This window comes from Oryctolagus cuniculus, chromosome 7 (assembly GCF_964237555.1).
Source record: "Oryctolagus cuniculus chromosome 7, mOryCun1.1, whole genome shotgun sequence".
Taxonomy (NCBI): domain Eukaryota; kingdom Metazoa; phylum Chordata; class Mammalia; order Lagomorpha; family Leporidae; genus Oryctolagus; species Oryctolagus cuniculus.
Window position 1 is genome coordinate 40,744,881 of NC_091438.1, and position 19,229 is coordinate 40,764,109.

The 19,229-nt window shown below is 40.0% G+C and overlaps 1 protein-coding gene across 1 annotated transcript; it reads right to left on the reverse strand.

Annotated features, from left to right (window-relative positions):
• Nucleotides 1–3,091: 3,091 nt before the first annotated feature.
• On the reverse strand, nucleotides 3,092–6,061 carry CD1C (CD1c molecule). Its single transcript, NM_001082689.1, is given in 6 exon segments — nucleotides 3,092–3,134; nucleotides 3,305–3,395; nucleotides 4,070–4,348; nucleotides 4,461–4,739; nucleotides 5,431–5,691; nucleotides 6,001–6,061. Coding segments are annotated over 6 exon segments (1,014 nt in total).
• Between the last annotated feature and the right edge of the window lie 13,168 nt (nucleotides 6,062–19,229).

Below are 19,229 nucleotides of genomic sequence, written 5' to 3' on the forward strand. Positions count from 1 at the left end.
CTTTCTTATGTGTCTTTATCTTTTTCAAATCTTACACTGTCTTCTTGTTAACTGTGACATCTGGATGAACAGCTACTGTGCAAACATGGGGAGGTGGAGGACAGCCTAGATAGACTGGAACCAACCATTTCAAATCCAAGTACAAAGTCTGCACTGATCCCACTATTTTCTCTCCCCCCATCTCATATTTTTGTGTTCCTTCCCCTTCTTCCATCACAACTTCATTTTCTAAATATTTCTGTACATGCAGCTATGGCCTCCTGTACTTAGATTTGCTAGATGTTCCTAGTGCTCAAGGCCTCATCAGCTTAAAGCCCTAAACAATTAGGGCTAAATCTCTTTCTCCAAGTTCAGCTCAGATAGCTTGCTGGAAACTAAGAATGAAAAAACAAACAATAAAAATAGTACATTGTAGAATAATTTTCTGCAAGGAAAAATTTGGAAACTGGGAACGTGGCAGTGATTTCTTTTTTTCCTCCAGGAATTTATAGTCAGTGTATTCCTGCTGCAGAGAAAATGCCTAAGAAATATTTGTGAAATAATTTATGAATCCTAAAGTAATTGAAATCTAGCCATGGTTTGACATACATTGCCATCTGGAGTCATATGCCCATCAATATTAACAAATTCCATATTGGTTAATTCATCTGTTTGCTAAATCTTATTTATAACCCTCAAAGTGAATACTCACAGTGTTTTTACAGTCATTTGTGGATTTGTACAGAGTAACGCAAAACTTGAATCTCTTGAAGGACACGCTTTCAAAGGGCCTTTTATTTCAGTGTTCACACTGAACAGAAGTTTCCTCTTTGTGCTGGCTGGAAGCACATTTTTAAACTTTTATTTCTCTGTTGGTGATGTTGCAGTTTAAAACAGCTCTATGCCATAATAACCAAAGTGCCATCTAGCGTGCTTAAGCACAAGAAGGCTGTAATGTGCCTTGCAGAGAAAAAAATTAGTGCTGGATAAGGTTTGTTCAGTCATGAGTTATAGCGCTGTTGGCTGTGAGCTCAATGTTAATGATTCAATAATACAGTATATTTAGAAAAGGGAAAGAAGCCACCAAATTTTATGTGATGCTGTTCAGAAAAGCAACCTCTAGACATTACAACGAAATTAAAGAAAAGTAGCTAAATGTGTGGATCCATGTGATGACAGATTTTCTTAAGTGCAGTAAATAGAATTGTTGTAAGACTGACACCAAAGAAATTTATGATAACGTTACTGGCGATCAGTAAAATTCTTTTTTTTTTTTTATTTGACAGGTAGAGTTTACAGATAGTGAGAGAGAGAGAGAGAGACAGAGAGAAAGGTCTTCCTTCCATTGGTTCACTCCCCAAATGGCCGCTACGGCGGGTGCTATGCCAATCCAAAGCCAGGAGCCAGATCAGTAAAATTCTAAACACTGCTCAGGTAAGACTTTAATATAAAGAAACACTGTTTAAGTGTAATATTAATAAATATCCAAGTTAAAACAGATGTTTCGAAACAAAAACAAATGTAAAACAAGTTTATGTTTTCACAATTAACAAAAAAGTTGTGAACAAAAGCTCAGAGAGATCTACTCCTATATCTCTCCTAGAAGCAATGGCTCAGTGTTCACTAATCCGGATGTCCCAGCAACTGCGCAGAACACAACTACCATATATGAGAATACACTGGCTGCAGGCTTCCTGTCTTAATCCTACTTCAATGCTGAACAGAGACACAAGACCATTTCTTTTCTGCAGCATTTTCTCCTCAGTGCCACAACTGTACTACATTTCAGGCATTGCCCAGGTCAAAGCCTTGCACTTTTTAATTTACCTATGAATCTTCTACTGAATTCACTAAAATGAACATTATAATCCCATAAATTTTACATCAGGAATCAGATTCAACATTTTTTTTTCATATTCAACATTTCTAACAAAATCAAATGTGAAAATTCTGCTGCTTGTTCAGGCCCACACTAACAGCAAGGGCTCACATCTTCTCTCTCTCTATCTCTCTTTTTTTTTTTTTTTTTTTAACAGGCAGAGTGGACAGTGAGAGAGAGAAAGGTCTTCCTTTGCCGTTGGTTCACCCTCCAATGGCCGCCGCAGCTGGCACGCTGCGGCTAGCGCACTGCGCTGATCCGATGGCAGGAGCCAGGTACTTTTCCTGGTCTCCCATGGGGTGCAGGGCCCAAGCACATGGGCCATCCTCCACTGCACTCCCTGGCCACAGCAGAGAGCTGGCCTGGAAGAGGGGCAACCGGGACAGAATCCGGTGCCCCGACCAGGACTAGAACCTGGTGTGCTGGCGCCGCAAGGCGGAGGATTAGCCTAGTGAACCGCAGCGCTGGCCCTCACATCTTCTTTTGCTCTTCATGTTTATAATACTTTAGTCCTAATAGTTTTCTATATTCAATAAAAAGAGCGGTAAGAGGCAAAACTGTGTTTCTTCTTGGAAGTTCAGAGAGAAACTCACAACTGAGAAAGTGTCAAGTCTTTTATCCAAGTGAGAAGACATTTAACAAGAGGAGAATCAAATGTCTCACAAATTGCCCAGGGATCAACAAGGAAAAGAATTTTTAAAAAGACTTCAGATTTGACTTAAACTCAACAGAGATTTTTATTGACAAAATATAACATGCAGACAAGATAATTTATCACGGAGATACATGTGTGTTGGGGTTGGGGAGTAATGCACTTTGCTTTCAAAGAACTTAAAAAGAAAAAAAGAAAAGCGACCAAAATACTTTCAAAAAATTGGGTAGGGAGTAGGGAGTATAGCAGGTGAGGTATAGCGAAGGTGTCACAGATGTTCAGACCAGGGAGAGACTGCTTCCCACTGGATAATCAGGGACAGTCCTCGAGGAAGTGACAGCTGAAATGGGTCTGATGACCCATTAGGGTCTGAACAGGAGGATGTGACCAGGACCTGATTCCACTGAAAGTTCAAATTTGAATTTTAGAACATCATAACCCAGGTCAGAACAACAGATCCTGCTATCAACAACTGATCACTGAGCATAAATAAATAACAACAAATGCTTCCGAGAACGATTTGAAGACGTTGTCACCCTGCTGCCTTCAGGTATCTCCTGGGCCGTTGGACTGCTGGGTGTTCACTTCAAAGGGAGAAGAGAGTTTGGAGAACCATGGTGCGACCTGAAATGGAGCATTGAGAGCAAAGACAGAGGTCACTCAGCATGGGGTGGAGCTGAGAATTGAGAAGAACAAGGGGAAAGGACTCTGAGAAGAAGAACTGAAGAGAGAACTTTTTAAAGAGGAAGCTGATTGAGGAATCAGAAGGTAAAAGAAATGGGTAGACAACTCACCATCGCTTTTTTAACCAAAACGCAAGACCTGCCAGAAAAGCCAGGAGCGGTATAACTGCCAGGAGGACGAAGCCGATGGGGCTGCGATGCTCTGTGGATTTCAGCAGACACCAGGGTTGTTACTTCGAGCCCATCCCTTGCTATGCCTCACCTGCTCCCTGGTTTACTGTGTTCCCCTGGTTTTTGTTCAGCTGATTGTCTACAACATCATTCTCTTTTTTTCTTACTTCTTATTTCGTCCCTCTTTAAAGATGGATTCATCGTCTAAACTCCTGCATCTACAAGTCTCTCATTTTCTCTTTAAAAAAAAAAAAAAGATATACTTATCCATTCAAAAGGCAGACAGAGAGAGAAGGAGAGACAGACAGAGAGGGTGAGAGAAGGAAAAAGAGAGAGATTGATCAGTCTTCCATTCACTCCTTCACTCCCCAGAAGCCATCAACACTGGGACTGGGCCAGGCCAAACCTAAGAGCCAGGAACAACATCCATGTCTCCCACATTGGCAGCAGAGACCTAAGTACTTGACCCATCACTCACTGCCTTTCCAGGCACAAAAGCAGGAAGAGAAGTCAGAAGCAGAACAGCCAGGACTCGAACTGGTAGTGCAGTGTGACCCCTCCTTTTCACTTGTATTCCTTGAATTAACTATCTTTGTTTATTTTGAGTCTAAAATCACAAAAGTCACTAATTTTTCATCCGCCCCTCTTAAAGTGCTTGAAAACCCACTCCTCCCATTTCCAGCCTGGACCCCAGTTCTTTCTCACCCCAGTAGAGGACGATGTCCTGGCCTCCTAGACTGCTGTGCTTCACCCGACAGGACAGGCCAGCCGCATCCCCAGCCGCCACGTCCAGGGTAACTCGGAGATACCACGTCCCATCGGCATTGGGCAGAATGTCACTTCGCTCAGTGCCTGGCTGCTCCTGGTCTCCCCGCATCCACATCACTTGCACAGGCTTTGGGTAGAAGCCAGAGACCCGGCACACCAGTAGCAGACGGCCAGGCCCAGGGCTGGGGCCACTGGACAGCCAGGCCTCAGGCCTCACTGTGGGAGACAGGAAGGGTATTCAGACACATCATTTACACTTCTCTGGGATCCCTACTTATACTAATTTGAAGGCAATAGAAAGAAACTTCATGCCTAAGAGGAAACTTACCTTGTCGTTGGAGATGTGCCTTGCCTGCATCAAGAAGTCCCAACATAAAACGTGGGCAGACGTCATTGAGGAGCCTGTTCACTATCTCCTTGAAGCCTTCAAATAGATTCAGTAGTCTGCACAAATTCTGAGCCCCACTTCCTCCCTGTGGAGCCGGCAACCACAAATTGTTCTGAAAGCTTAGGAAATCTGATCCTTGGTAAGCTTCCTGCAGGAAGCCTGCTGAGGCCTCCCCGGAGCGCAGCTCACAGCCTGCTGCCACCTGAAACACAGAAGGATCTGGGAAAGAGGAGTGATGAATTAGAGGGGGAAAGGAGGGAGAAAAACAATAAAATAGGATGGAAAGAAGAAAAACACAATGGAAGTAAGCTGGAAGTGTTTGGGAGGTCTGAAGGAAGGGAACAAAATTAATTTGCTCAGAGGAGCAGAGAAAGAGGAATTGCTGCGAGTAGACACTGGAGGAAGAAAAGAATGACATGAGAAATAAAGAAAATTGTTGAAAGAAGTTGGTCTAAGTATGTATATAAGGAAAGACTTAATGTGAAAGAGTCGAAATTATAACAATCAAAGGTGAATAGAATGCAATAGATTAAAATGACTGTACAGAGAGACAGCCAAAAAGATTGAATGGGGAGAAAATCACGCTTTGCGAAGTCAGTCAAGAGTGAAGAAGCTGAGGGTATCTGGTTGGAGAGTAGGAAAAAGAGTGGACATAGGACACGTCTAAGGGAAGATAACAAAGGAGAATTTTGATGTCAATGAGGGGAGAGATCGTAAGTGTCACAAGATTTGATATTTTTGAAAAATCTGGAACAAAGCCTTGCCCCAAAATACGTAATTTCAGTTTTATTATGGGAAGAGTAGAATAATAATCATAAGAGAAAGAGCCTGTTTCCTGGAGGAATTAGAAGTCACTGAGATACCCCCACCCATCCACCTCCTTACTTGTCATTGAGAGGACAAAACTCACATTCAAAATGGAATTCGTACTTCTGAATTTGTTGAGTAAATCTAATGAAGTATGAACGGAAAAAGATTTCCAAGTCTATAAACTCCTTATTACTGAAGTTGCCCCTGGACCAAGGCTGCAGGAAAACGATGGTGCCAGAGTTTGTCTCCCAGTGATGAGTCTGCAACTCACCCAACCAACCTGAGCCCAGATTCTGTACCCAGGAATGGTTGTAAAAAGTTGAGATTTGAATGACTTGGAAGGAGATAGGCTTCTCAAAACCTGCGGAAAAGAGCAGATAGAAATTGAGGGAAAGGCACTGCCAAGGAGACAGAAGTGAGAGAGAAAGGGACCAGCATGGGGATCTCAGAGTCTGGAAAGGGAGAGCTATAATCACATTAGCAGGCATTTGCCTGCCACAGGTAAGGAACTTAGGTCAGGGATACGTAGATGGGAACTAACCTGGATCCCATGGTATACAGCTCATGCTGAAGAAGCCATCGTATACCTTACAAACACACACACACACACACACACACACACACACACTGAACCACTTGCACCCAACTGGGCAGTTGCCAGAGTTCTTACCAGCTGTGTTTTCCCCACCTAGGAGGAGAGCAATTAGAAATGCAAGATGCAGAAACAGCATTTCACTTGCAGATGTTATTTCTTTCTATCAGAAGAGTTGGTCTTTGATTCCTCTTCTGAACAAACCTACCCCACCGTATCTCCCTTCTGACTTTCTTCTCCAACCACAGGCAAGCCCAACTGCAACAGAAAACATCTACTCCTTCCCTAAACCTTCAGCTTCCTACTCAGCCTCTCATTTCCCCTTTGGTTCTGACTCTGCTCTCTGGTTTTCAGATTCTCTCGTCATCAACTACCATGTGTTCAATGCCCCGTATTTCACCTGCTATGGAACAAGTCTTATATGGCCCTGAAAACCCACCAAATCACTAGAGACAATTTTGCTCATTCATACAAAACATGTATAAAATAAATGGTTTCCCAGTGCACTACCTAAAATGTTCTCATGTTTCCACTCATTTTTGTCGCTCTGCCTTTATCTTGCCCCTTTGAATTATTCCCCCACGTATTCTTTTCCCCTGTCTCATCCCCTCGTGTTCATATCTGTGACTCATCACTGCTTCCTCTATTTGCTATTTCAAAATGCACTTACTGCCTTGCGCAATAGTATAAACTTGTATTCTTTGAGAAGACCAAGAGTGATCAGAGAAACCACAGGAACACTGAAAGTTATAAAGGAAACTTGACTTGCACTGACACATATTCACCCACCAAAGAGTCACACAGCACCTGCCAGGAACCAAACATCCTGTTACACTTATGAAGATATAGTGTTTGACAACACAATCACTTTTTTGAAGTTTTACCATACTTAGATGTAAAACCCTCTAAAAACTGTAAATGTCAATGTGCTGATTATAATAATGTATAGCATCTCTGAATGGAAGTAAGTCTGCTTGGTACAATATTTTCTGAAGTGATGACCCTTAACTGATGTTTGCGCACTCAGAATCTTAACATAGGTTGTTAGCTTGGAGTGTTAGTCCTACTGCAGGCAAGTAGTGAGGGCTTAGAAAACCTTTGTAGAACAGATGAAAGAAGTCAATGCATGCACTTAATTAGTTCCTTTTAATTAAGGAAGAGATCTTCAACATAAACCTTTTTAAGGACATTACAAAATTTATTCATAGCTAAGAATTAAAAATTTTGTAGAGTAACATTTAGGAAAAAAAGTATGTTAACAAGCACAAAGTTTACACAGAGATTCCTTCTACAGTTGTTTTATTATCTGTAGCCAGAAACTAGTCAGAATTTATGAGATGTAAAACCATAGAGGATTCTGAAATCATTTATCTAAGATTCCCTTCATATTGGTTCTTCCTGAAGTTTCAGGGACTACCTTGTCACAAGCTAGTCTCTGATGGATAGGCTTATCTTCCTCTTTCATTCTATTTATGATTGTTTAAAGCTTTTTAAATATTTCTTTTTGCTTTTAAGTATCATTTTTATAAATGTGGTTTAGAAGAATCTATTTTCAGTTTACTTTACAATCATAAGATTAACCCTAGACTAAGAGTTCAACAAACAGTATAAAGAAAAAAAAAAATGTCCCTCAACAGTTGAGACAAAGACTGTAAACAATCATCAGATCTCCCTGTCCATTTCACTCCCATACATTACCTTGTAGGCATTCTATTAGTTACCACAGATCAGGGAGAATATATGGTATTTGTCTTTTGGGGACTGGATTACTAATAGATCTTTGTAAAAATTAAGTGTGGAAACAGGAGAGAGAAGAGGAAGAATGGTGGGAGCATGGGTTGGAGGATGGGGCAGGTGGGATGTATCACTATGTTCCTGAATCTGTACATATGAAATACATGAAATTTGTATAACTTAAATACTTTTTTTAAAATGTGGTTTACAGGAACCAGACAAATAAGATTATATCAGATTCAGAAGCTTCTACACAGCTAAGGAAACAATCAATAGAATGAACAACAAAATGGGATAAAGTGTTTGCAAAATACTTATCCAACAAGGGATTAATAAATAGAATATATCAGCACTTAATACAATCAATCCACTTAAAAAATGGGCAAAGGATCTGAATAGACAGATTTCAGAAGAAGAAATATGAATGGCCAAAAAATATATGAAAAAAATGCTCAACTAGTTATCAGGGAAATTCAAATCAAAGCTGCAATGAGATATCACCTCACCCTGGTCAAAAGACCTCACCATTTGTTCAAAAGACAGAGAACAACAAATTCTGGAGAAATTCTGTTAGAGGGAAATTCTGTTAGAGGGAAGATGAAGTAGTGCAGCCACTGTGGAAAACAGTAAGAAGATTTCTAAAAAAAAACCTAGAAATAAACTTTCCATATGATTAAACAGTCCCACTACTGGGCATATACCCAAAAGACATGAACTCACTGTATCAAATAAATATCAACTTCACTGTCTTCACAGCAACACTATTCACAATAACCAAATATGGAATTAACCAAAGTGTCCATCATCAGATGAATGGATAAAGAAAATGTGATATATTTAAAGAAATAATATATAATATATGTTAATTATGTAATGGAATGCTATTCGGCTATAAAAAATGAAATTCTATCATATGTAGAAAATGGCTGGAACTGGAGGATATCATGTTAAGTAAAATGAACCAGACACAGAATTACAAATACCACATATTCTCCCTTATATGTGGGAGCTAAAATCTAAAAAGAAAGAAATAAATGATTCAGCATGTCAGTTTTGCTGAAAATACAGGGTTTTGTGACATATTTTGTTTTAAATACATGTCCAACAAATTGAAAGGAATTATATAGTACTATAGTTTCAATGGTTTTGTGTCTGTTTTAAAATTTATATGAGTGAAGTTGAACATATTTTCCTTTATTGTGAGTAGCTTGCACCAATTTTCCTGTCACACTAAGGTGTTTCCAGGTCTTATTTGCTGAAATTTTCCTTAGTGGAGCCTATAAGCCTTAGAATATGATATAATTAAATATTTGTTATCTCTACAAATAATAATTAACATATTTTAAAATAAAGTTATAAATAAATGCGTGTTAACATGTTATAGTCCCAATGAAAATAATACATTAATAAACTATGGGAAATTTCATGAGAATTGAGAACTGTCATACATTATTAAATAATTCTTATTTATTTATCTTTTGAAAGTCAAACAGATGTAATATAAATAAAAACATGGAAAATAGAGTGCACTCAATGATTTCATCTGTAAATTAGATAAATTCTAGAAAATAACTAGTGAACTTGAAGATAGTCAATGTAAAATGCTCAAGCTGCAATTCAAAGAGACAAAGACCAATAGGACAGGTAACTAGATCATGTCACAGCAACTTTAGTTGAAATCTCAGAAAAAAAAAGTGAACTTAGGAGACAGAAAAATTTTTTTCTCATCAATTCTCATGTTAATGTGACATTAATGCAGAGTACAATTCAATGTAGTTCATAGTATAATTCTAACAATATAATGATACATACCTTCCTCTCTCCCTACTTCTCCATTTCTTTTTTTTCTTTATTTCTGAGATAGCATATTTTTAATTTACATTATAGCCAAAGGCTTAAGGCTCCATTAAATAAAAGGTTCAACAAGTAAAAAGCAAAAAAAAAAAAAAATCCTAGTTCAGCAGAAATATAGGCAGGGGTTAAAAACAATAAACAGTAATCAAATAAAAAACTTTGAAATAACAATGATAAAGTTTTTTTCTAAAATTAGATAAAGGTACGAAACCACATAATTAAGAAACTCTGAAAATACCAATCTGGGTAAATACAAAACACACACCTGCACACACCAAGAAGTATTTTAAAACTGCCATTAGTCAAATATAAAAAGAAAAGTAATCTGTTGAAGGCAGCCAGAAGAATGGAAAAAAGACAGTTTACATGTAGAACATAAAGAACTAAGGCAGTACTATCATAAGAAATCAAAGAATCTGGAAGAGAATGGAGAGATGTCTTGAAAACACGGAGATAGAAAAGTTCAAATCAAAATTCAACACCCATTAAAACATATTTCAAAGATAAATTTCAAAAACAAAGCCTCTTTTCTTACCAAAACAGGGAATTTATCATGAGAATACATGAGCTATAAGACACTTAAATAAACGATTGAGTCGTTTATTGAAGCTGAACTGAATTCTTTGTTAAGAAAATGAAGTACTAGAAAAGGTATAATGAAAATAAACTATTTCTCTTGTGTTAGTCGCTCTAAAACATAACTGACTACATGAAGTAAAAAGATCATTGGTGTATTCCAAAGTAATGATATATGTAGAAGTATTACATATGGCAGTGGTAGCTGAAATAATAGGAATGGAGAATGGACAAATTTTAAAGTATTTATATCAGAAAATAAATATAAGTATTTGAATGTATTCTTCAACTAATTAAAAATATAGTTGTAAAATCTGGCCACCATTAAAAGCAATTTGAAGAGACATAAATAAAAAATAATTAATGAAAATATAACAGAATCAATAAAACCAATCCAATAGAGGAAGAAAAAGAAAATTTTTATATAGAACAAATAGAAAAAAGTAAGCAAGATTATAGATTTTAATACAGTAACACCAATATCTATATTAAATGAAGCTGTCAAACACAACAGTTATCAGACAGATATTTTCAGATTGGATTTTAAGAGCAGATATAGGGACCAGAGCTGTGATGTAGCAGGTAAAGCAATCACCCGCAGTGTCCGCATCCCATATGGGCACCAGTTCAAGTACTGGTTGTTCCTCTTCCGATCCAGCTCTCTGCTTTGGCTTGGGAAAGCAGTAGAAGATGGCACAAGTGCTTGGGGCCCCTGTACCTGCGTGGGAGACCCAGAAGAAGAAGCTCCTGGCTCCAGCCCTTGTAGCCATTTGGGAAGTGAACCAGCAGATAGAAGACTTTCTCTCTCTCTCTCTCTCTCTCTCTGCCTCTGCCTCTCTGTGCTTTCAAATAAATAAATAAATCTTTTTTTTAAAAAAAAAAGCAGATAGAGGCCGGCACTGTGGCATAGCGGGTAAAGCTGCCGCCTGCAGTGCTGGCATCCCATATGGACGCCAGTTCAATTCCCAGATGCTCCACTTCCGATCCAGCTCTCTGCTGTGGCCTGGGAAAGCAGTAGGAGATGGCCCAAGTCCTTGGGCCCCTGTATCCATGTGGGAGACCTGGAATAATCTCCTGGCTCCTGGTTTTGCATTGACCCAGCTCCAGCCATTGCGGCCATCTGGGGAGTGAACCAGCCAATGGAAGACCTCTCTCTTTCTCTCTCTCTCTCTCTCTGCCTCTTCTTCTCTCTCTGTGTAACTCTGACTTTCAAATAAATAAATAAATCTTTTTTAAAAAAGAAGCAGATAATAATTTTATGTCATCTACAATATACATTGTAATATAAAGAAACAACTAAAAATGGTAGTAGAGGGGAAAAACTATAACATGCAACACTAATTTTAAAGAAGCTTGATGTCTTGTGTTAATATCAGACAAGTAGATATCAAGAAAAATAACATCGGGCCGGCGCCGCGGCTTACTAGGCTAATCCTCCACCTAGCGGCGCCGGCACACCGGGTTCTAGTCCCGGTTGGGGCGCCGGATTCTGTCCCGGTTGCCCCTCTTCCAGGCCAGCTCTCTGCTGTGGCCAGGGAGTGCAGTGGAGGATGGCCCAGGTGCTTGGGCCCTGCATCCCATGGGAGACCAGGAAAAGCACCTGGCTCCTGGCTCCTGCCATCGGATCAGCGCAGTGCGCCGGCCGCAGCGCGCGTGCCGCGGCGGCCATTGGAGGGTGAACCAACAGCAAAGGAAGACCTTTCTCTCTGTCTCTCTCTCTCACTGTCCACTCTGCCTGTCAAAAAATTAAAAAATAAAAAAAAGAAAAATAACATCATGGATTAAGAAGAATATTACGTAATGATAAAGGAATCAGTTTCCTAATAAATGCAAAATAATCTTCACTACGTTTGCACTTAAAAACACAGCAAAAAACACATGAGCAAAAACTGAAAGAATAATTAGACAAATCCAAAATTACAGTTGTCTACTTTTCAACATTTTTATTAGTATTCAACAGAATAGAAAATCAGTAAGAATGTAAATGATCTTGAAACACTATCAATGTACGGCATATAAAGCTCTTCACCCAGGGGGCCAGCACTGTGGTGTAGTGCATTAAGCCACAGGCTGCAGTGCCAGCATCTCATATGGGCACTGGTTCGAGTCCCAGGTGCTCCACTTCCAGTCCAACTCCCTGCTAATGTACCTGGGAAAGCAGCAGAGGATGGCCCAAGTACTTGGGCCCCTGCAACCATGTGAGAGACCAGAAGAAGCTCCTGGGTCCTGGCTTTGGCCTGCCCTATCCCAGTTATTGTGGCCATTTGAAAGTGAACCAGTGATGGAAGATTCTCTCTCTCTCTCTCTCTCTCTCTCTCTCTCTCTCTTTCTATGCATGTGTGTGTGTGTGTGTGTGTGTAACTCTGCTTTCAGATAAATAAATCTAAAAAGTAAAAAATAAAAACTATGCACAACAATAGCAGAAAGAATAGATTGACAAACACTCCTTTCAACCCCTATAAACATTACCAAAAATAGATCTTCTATTAATAATAATAATCTATTCCAGTAAAATAATTGGAAAGGGAGGTTAGCAAGATGATAGACTCAGCTCTTCATCACAGAAAGATCAACTAGCAATGATTTACAGAAAAATTAATTTTTGAGCAAAACACTAAAACATAGTGATATGATTTAGTCACCTGTGTGCTCAATAAAAATCACAGTGAAGGGGTAAATGAAATGGTCTCATGTTAATCATAGCATCCTCCTTCTCCCTCAAACAAGCACAAAACCACACAGAGAAGGTTGTTGAGGCCCCAAGATTTCCACACTGCATAAAAGACCAGGCAGGTACCTACCTACTCTCCCTTGCATTTTGAGATACTTACCAGAGACCTCATTCTAGTCTCACCTCATGGGTACCAGGGAACTTAAGGCAGAATTGGTAGGTAGACTTAAGGCAGAACTGCAAGGGTAGACTACCTGAAATCAAATAGAAACAAATAAAGGAAGGCAAAGACTCCAGCTTACAAATGTTGGTGACAGTTCAATGTATGTGCCAGCTAAAGTATTTGATCAGAGTTACAAACTCATGGCAAAGTCAAGCTGGTCACTCAAGTAGTGGGAAGTGCTACCCGGCTTGAATCACAATGCCCAGCCTCACTCCACATCTGAGGGTCCTATGGCAAGTCTCAAGGAACTATTAATCCTTGAAATGAAGAGGAAGTCAAAGCAAGGACTAGAACAATCATGCTGAGCCTAAATTTCTAACATACCAAGAAGAATCAAATCCTCTTTGGAGAAAGTATTTTTTTCAAAGCAGGCCCACTGAATTCACATATATTAGAAACAATTATGATGCCAGCAGCACAGGCAGTGGCTTTATTCACTACGTCACAATGCTGGCCCTACGAGTTAATTTTATTAGCAGAGAGAACAATAAAGTTTTCTGATCACTCCCCAGATGTATGCAACAGTTGGTGCTGGGTCTGGTTCAACAGCTAGCAGCCCCAATGCAGGTTTCCTATGTGGGTGTCTGCAACTCCCTCAGTACGTCAGTTGACTCATCACCTATGCATTGCAGGGTGCACATTAGCAGGAAGCTGGAATCAGGATTGGAGCTGTGACTAAAACCCAATAGCTCTGATATAGAATGAGCGTCCCACCTGAACCTTTTAATTATTATGTTTCGATGTTCTAGCTAAGAAACCATTATCAAATCCAAGGTCATGATATTTTATCCTTATACCTTCTTCTAGGAGTTTTATAGTTTAAGACCTTACATTTAGGTAGTTAAACCATTCTGAGGCTATATATATGTGGCATAAATTAATGGTCCAATTTCTTCCTTTTGCATGTGATTATCCAGTTTTCTTAAATCATTTGTTGAAGTGACAATCCTTTCCTCATTATGTCAAAGATCATTTGATGGTATATATAAGGATGTATTTGTGAGCTCTGCATTCTGTTCCATTGATTTAGAAGTCTATCTTTTTGGCAGTATCCTTCTGCTTCTAGCTTTGCAGTATGCTTTGAAATCAGGAAGTTTGAGGCCTCCAGCTTTGTTTGATTTTTTGTTTTTCTCTCTGTAAATTATTTTGACCAACTAGGATCCTTGAGATTTCATGTGAATTTTAGGTTTAGCCATCATAACAAACAGAAATTGAAAGACTTGTCTCTACTTGTCCAGCATTACATCTTCTCTGACCACAATGGAAGAAAGCTGGAAATCAACAAATCAAGAATCTCTACATCATATGGAAAAACAAAGAGATGGAATAACATACTCCTGAATGAACAGTAGGTCATAGAAGAAATCAGAAGAGAAATCAAAAAATTTCTGAAAACAAATGAAGATGATAGTACATCATATCAAAACTTAAGAGACACAGCAAAAAGCAGTGTTAAGAGGGAAATTTACAGCAATCAGTGCCTACATGAAGAAATTAATAAATGAGCTATCAGTACATCTCAAGGACCTAGAAAAACAACAAACCAAACCCAAAATTAGTAGCAGCAGAGAAATAATCAAAATTAGAGAATAAATAAACAAAATTGAAACAAAAAAAAACATACAAAACATTGGTGAAATGAAGAGAGTTGGTTTTTGAAAAAATAAAATTGATCCATTATCAATACAACTAACCAAAAAAAAAAAGAGGGAGAGGACCTAAATCAATAAAATTAGAGATGGAAGAGGAAATACAAGAACAAATAACACAGAAATAAAAAAAATCATCAGTAATTGCTACAAAGAGCTGTATGCCAACAAAATGGGAAACCTAGAGGAATTGGACAGATTCCTAGACACACACTACCTACCAAAATTGAGTCATAAAAACACAGAAAACCTAAAACGACTAATAACAAAGATGGAAATTAAATCAATAATAAAGAGCCTCCCATAAAAGAAAACCCCAGGACCAGACAGCTTCACTGCTGAATTCTAGCAGACATTTAAATATATAATGAACCCAGTTTAGAAATGGATAAAGGATTTCAACAGACACTTTTCAAAAGCAGAAATACAAATGGTCAATAAGTACATGAAAAAAGGCTCAATACCACTAACCACTGGAGAAGTACAAATCAGAACCACAATGAGATTCCCTTCATCTCAGTCATAATGGCTATTAGCAGAACAACAAACTACAACAAATGCTGGCAAGGATGTGGAACAAGAAGTCTTACACTTTGTTGGTGAGAATATAAAATATCAGCAATTATGGGAAGTGGCACAGAGTTTAGAAATACAATTTCCGTATGATCCAACAATCCCACCACTGGGCATATGTCCAAAAGATATCTTCAACCTCAGGCCTCCTGCTATGTCTCCTGTTTTCCCTCCACCTCTGAACTAAAGTTATTAAGGGGATTAATCATGCAAAATCCCATTTGTAACATTGTTTCATTTTAATTTTTGTTTTATTATATATTTGCTGTTTGAAACATTATGATTTAATACACATTATATCTTACACCTGTCAATAATGATGAGACTGGAAGTCACTATCTAAGAGCTCTTCCTGTTATGTCCACAGTTATTTGCCAGTTTCTAAGAACTATGAACCTTTATGGACAGCATTCAAATGAAGTCCTCTCCAGATACTCACAGGCCCCAGATCTCATCATTGTCCATGTCTTGGTGTCAGTGCCAAGCTCTTATTTGGAACGTTTACGAAGTATAGGAGATAAAATGATATGTGTTTGTTACTTTTTCTCTACTTGGACTTACAGGAAAGACAGATTCCTCTACTCCCTTTCTTTTTTTTTTAATTTTTTTTTTTTTTTGACAGGCAAAGTGGACAGTGCGAGAGAGACAGAGAGAAAGGTCTTCCTTTGCCGTTGGTTCACCCTCCAATGGCCGCTGCAGCTGGCACACCGCGCTGATCCGAAGCCAGGAGCCAGGTGCTTCTCCTGGTCTCCCATGCAGGTGCAGGACCCAAGCACTTGGGCCATCCTCCACTGCACTCCCGGGCCACAGCAGGGAGCTGGCCTGGAAGAGGGGCAACCGGGACAGAATCCGGCACCCCGACCGGAACCAGAATCCGGGGTGTCGGCGCCACAGGTGGAAGATTAGCTTATTGAGCCACGGAAACCGGCCTCCTCTACTTCATTTCGATCAGGGTGGGCCATGGGACTGAGTTCTGGGCAATAGAATGTGGTGCTGGATGTGAAAGCTCCCTCAGGCCTGGCTATTTAAATCATCTGCTCTGATCATCTTGCCCTGCAGTCCCAGTGTACAGATCAACTGTTCCAAATGAGGTAAGTATGAAGGAGAAGGATGGGCAATGCTGGCATCCCATTTCAGAGTGCTGGTTCAAGCCCTGGGTAGTCTTCCAATCTAACACTCTACTAAGGCAACTGAGAAAGCAGTAGAAGATGGTGAAAATACTTGTGCCCCTCCCACCAATGTAGGAGACAGGGTTTCAGGCTCTTCGCTTCAGCCTGACCCAATCCCAGCCATTGATGAGTAAACCAATAGATGGATGATATCCTCTCTCTCTCTCTCTCTCCTCTCTCTATACCTCCTTTGAAATAAACAAAAATAACTTTTAAACAAAAAAGGAAGACATTAGAGAGCTAGAGAAGAAATGTCTGGCCTACACGGAGTTTGACTACATGAGAAATAATCCTTTCGGTTAAGTCTCTAAGACCCTAAAGTTTATTTATAACAGCAGCATCACTTAGCTATACTGGCTAATGCATCAAGTGGCATTTTTCCCACCCTGAATTCTGTTCCAAATGAGATAAATACAGCATGAGATAGATCGATACATTGCCAGCCTTTATTTCTGATACAACGGAGCCCCAAATGGAGTGGCTTTACTGAGAGTTATAGACTGAATGTTTATGTCCCCCAAAAGTTCATATGTCGAAGCCCTTCCCTTAGTGTGGTTGTATGGTGATCTCTAAGGAAGTAAATTTTTTTTATTTTTTTTTTTATTTTTTTGACAGGCAGAGTGGACAGTGAGAGAGAGAGACAGAGAGAAAGGTCTTCCTTTGCCATTGGTTCACCCTCCAATGGCCGCCGCGGCCGGCGCACCGCGCTGATCCGATGGCAGGAGCCAGGAGCCAGGTGCTTTTCCTGGTCTCCCATGGGGTGCAGGGCCCAAGCACCTGGGCCATCCTCCACTGCACTCCCTGACCACAGCAGAGAGCTGGCCTGGAAGAGGGGCAACCGGGACAGAATCCGGCGCCCCAACCGGGACTAGAACCCGGTGTGCCGGCGCCGCTAGGCGGAGGATTAGCCTAGTGAGCCGCGGCGCCGGCCCTAAGGAAGTAAATTAAAGTTAAATAATGTCAGAATTTGTCCTTGATCTAAGAGGATTTGGTGTCCTTATAAGAAGAGACACCAAGCTCGCTCGCTCTCTCTCTCCCTCCCTCTCTCTTTCTCTGTGTGTGTGTGTTTGTGTGTGTGTGTCTTTCCCTCCCTCCATCCTCAACCTGTCACTATATCCATATCTATATGTATCTCTATTTCTATCACTGTATGCACCTGCAAGGAAAGATCATGCAAACACACAACAAGAAGGCACCTGTCTACAAGAAAGAAAGTGAGCTTCACCGGAAACTATATCTGCTGGAACCTGAATCTTAAACCTCTAGCTTCCAGAATGGTGACACAGTAGATTTCAGTTTTTCAAACACCCAGACTATTGTGTGCCATTCAGGGTGCCCAAGAAGACTAATTCAGTTCCTTAGTTATAAACCCTAAGTCCCCGCATCTGCAGAACTGCTCCTGTGACAGGTAAGCACAAGGACAGAACTCGCTTCTGAGAGCAACATGGCTTCAAGGGTAAGAGTTAGACAGAGAGTGCTGAGAAAGACTTGCCTAGTTTCACTCTCAGATTCACCCAGGAGATAATTTATCCCATTCCTATAGGAAAGAGTGAGGGATGAGGAAAGAAATAAAATTATTTAGCATAAATTCTCAGGACAGCTAGAAGAGTAGGTCACACACCTTCACCTCCTGCCATGGGAATACACATCCAATCACCCAGAGACCTAGAAACCTGCATTCTCGGGAAACACTCCTCCATTGCTCCCTATAGTCACCAGGTCTTATTTATAATCCTAAAATCTGGCTTCGCCCCTCTAACTTCACAGATACTTAATTCTGCTTTCATCGTATATGACCTATGTCATTGCCACAGTCCTGAGCTTCCCTTCACAATCCATGCGATCTCTCTGAACCTATTCATTCCTCTGTTTCAGAACTGTTGCATTAAATGCTAACCTGGTCATATGAGTGATGTGCTTAAGATATTTCAGTCACTGTCTTGACAAATAATCCAACCCTTTAAGCAGGTCAATTGAATATGCAAAGACTTGTGAATATCTAAAGTCAACAACAGGAGTCACTGTGCACTTACTCCTCATGTAGGATCTCTGTCCTTAATGTGCTGTACACTGAGGCTTAATGCTATAACGAGTACTCAAACAGTATATTTCACTTTGTGTTTCTATGGGGGTGCAAACGATTGAAATCTTTACTTAATGTACACTAAACTGATCTTCTGTAAAAAAAAAAAAAAAAGAAAGAAATTATCAATTCCCAACTTGACTCTCACTGGGATTAAACATGACAATAGGTCTGATCTGATTTCATCATCATTTAAAAAAAATCATCTATTATTTTTCACTTTATGTTTCTGTGTGGGAGCAAACTGTTGAAATCCTTACTTAAGGTATACTAAGCTGATCTTCTGTATATTAAGATAATCGAAAATGAATCTTGATGTGAATGGAAGGGGAGAGGGAGTGGGAAAGGGGAGGGTTGTGGGTGGGAGGGACGGTATGGGGGGGGGAAGCCATTGTAACCCATGAGTCATACTTTGGAAATTTATATTCATTAAATAAAAGATAAAAAAAAAAGACTTGTGAATATCAATCCTCAGAAAGGGAGGGGGAGGGAGGAAAACTGGTGAACATGTCATGCTGATGAATACTTTCAGAGCAAAGAATCTGAAGTTGATATGAGATGCAATGGGGAGAAGAGGAAGTTGTAATATTGGCCTCTTGGCACAGAGTAAGCTGAGGTGGGTGGGACTCTGTAACTGGAGACCAGCCTGAAGGGGGCCCTCAGCTGTGCCTGTGGGGTCCCATATTCCTCCCCTGTAATCAGCTTCCCCAAGCTCCATCTCCTTGCCCTGTTGCTGCTGAGACCATGGGCATCCTCAAGTACACCTTTGCCTGAT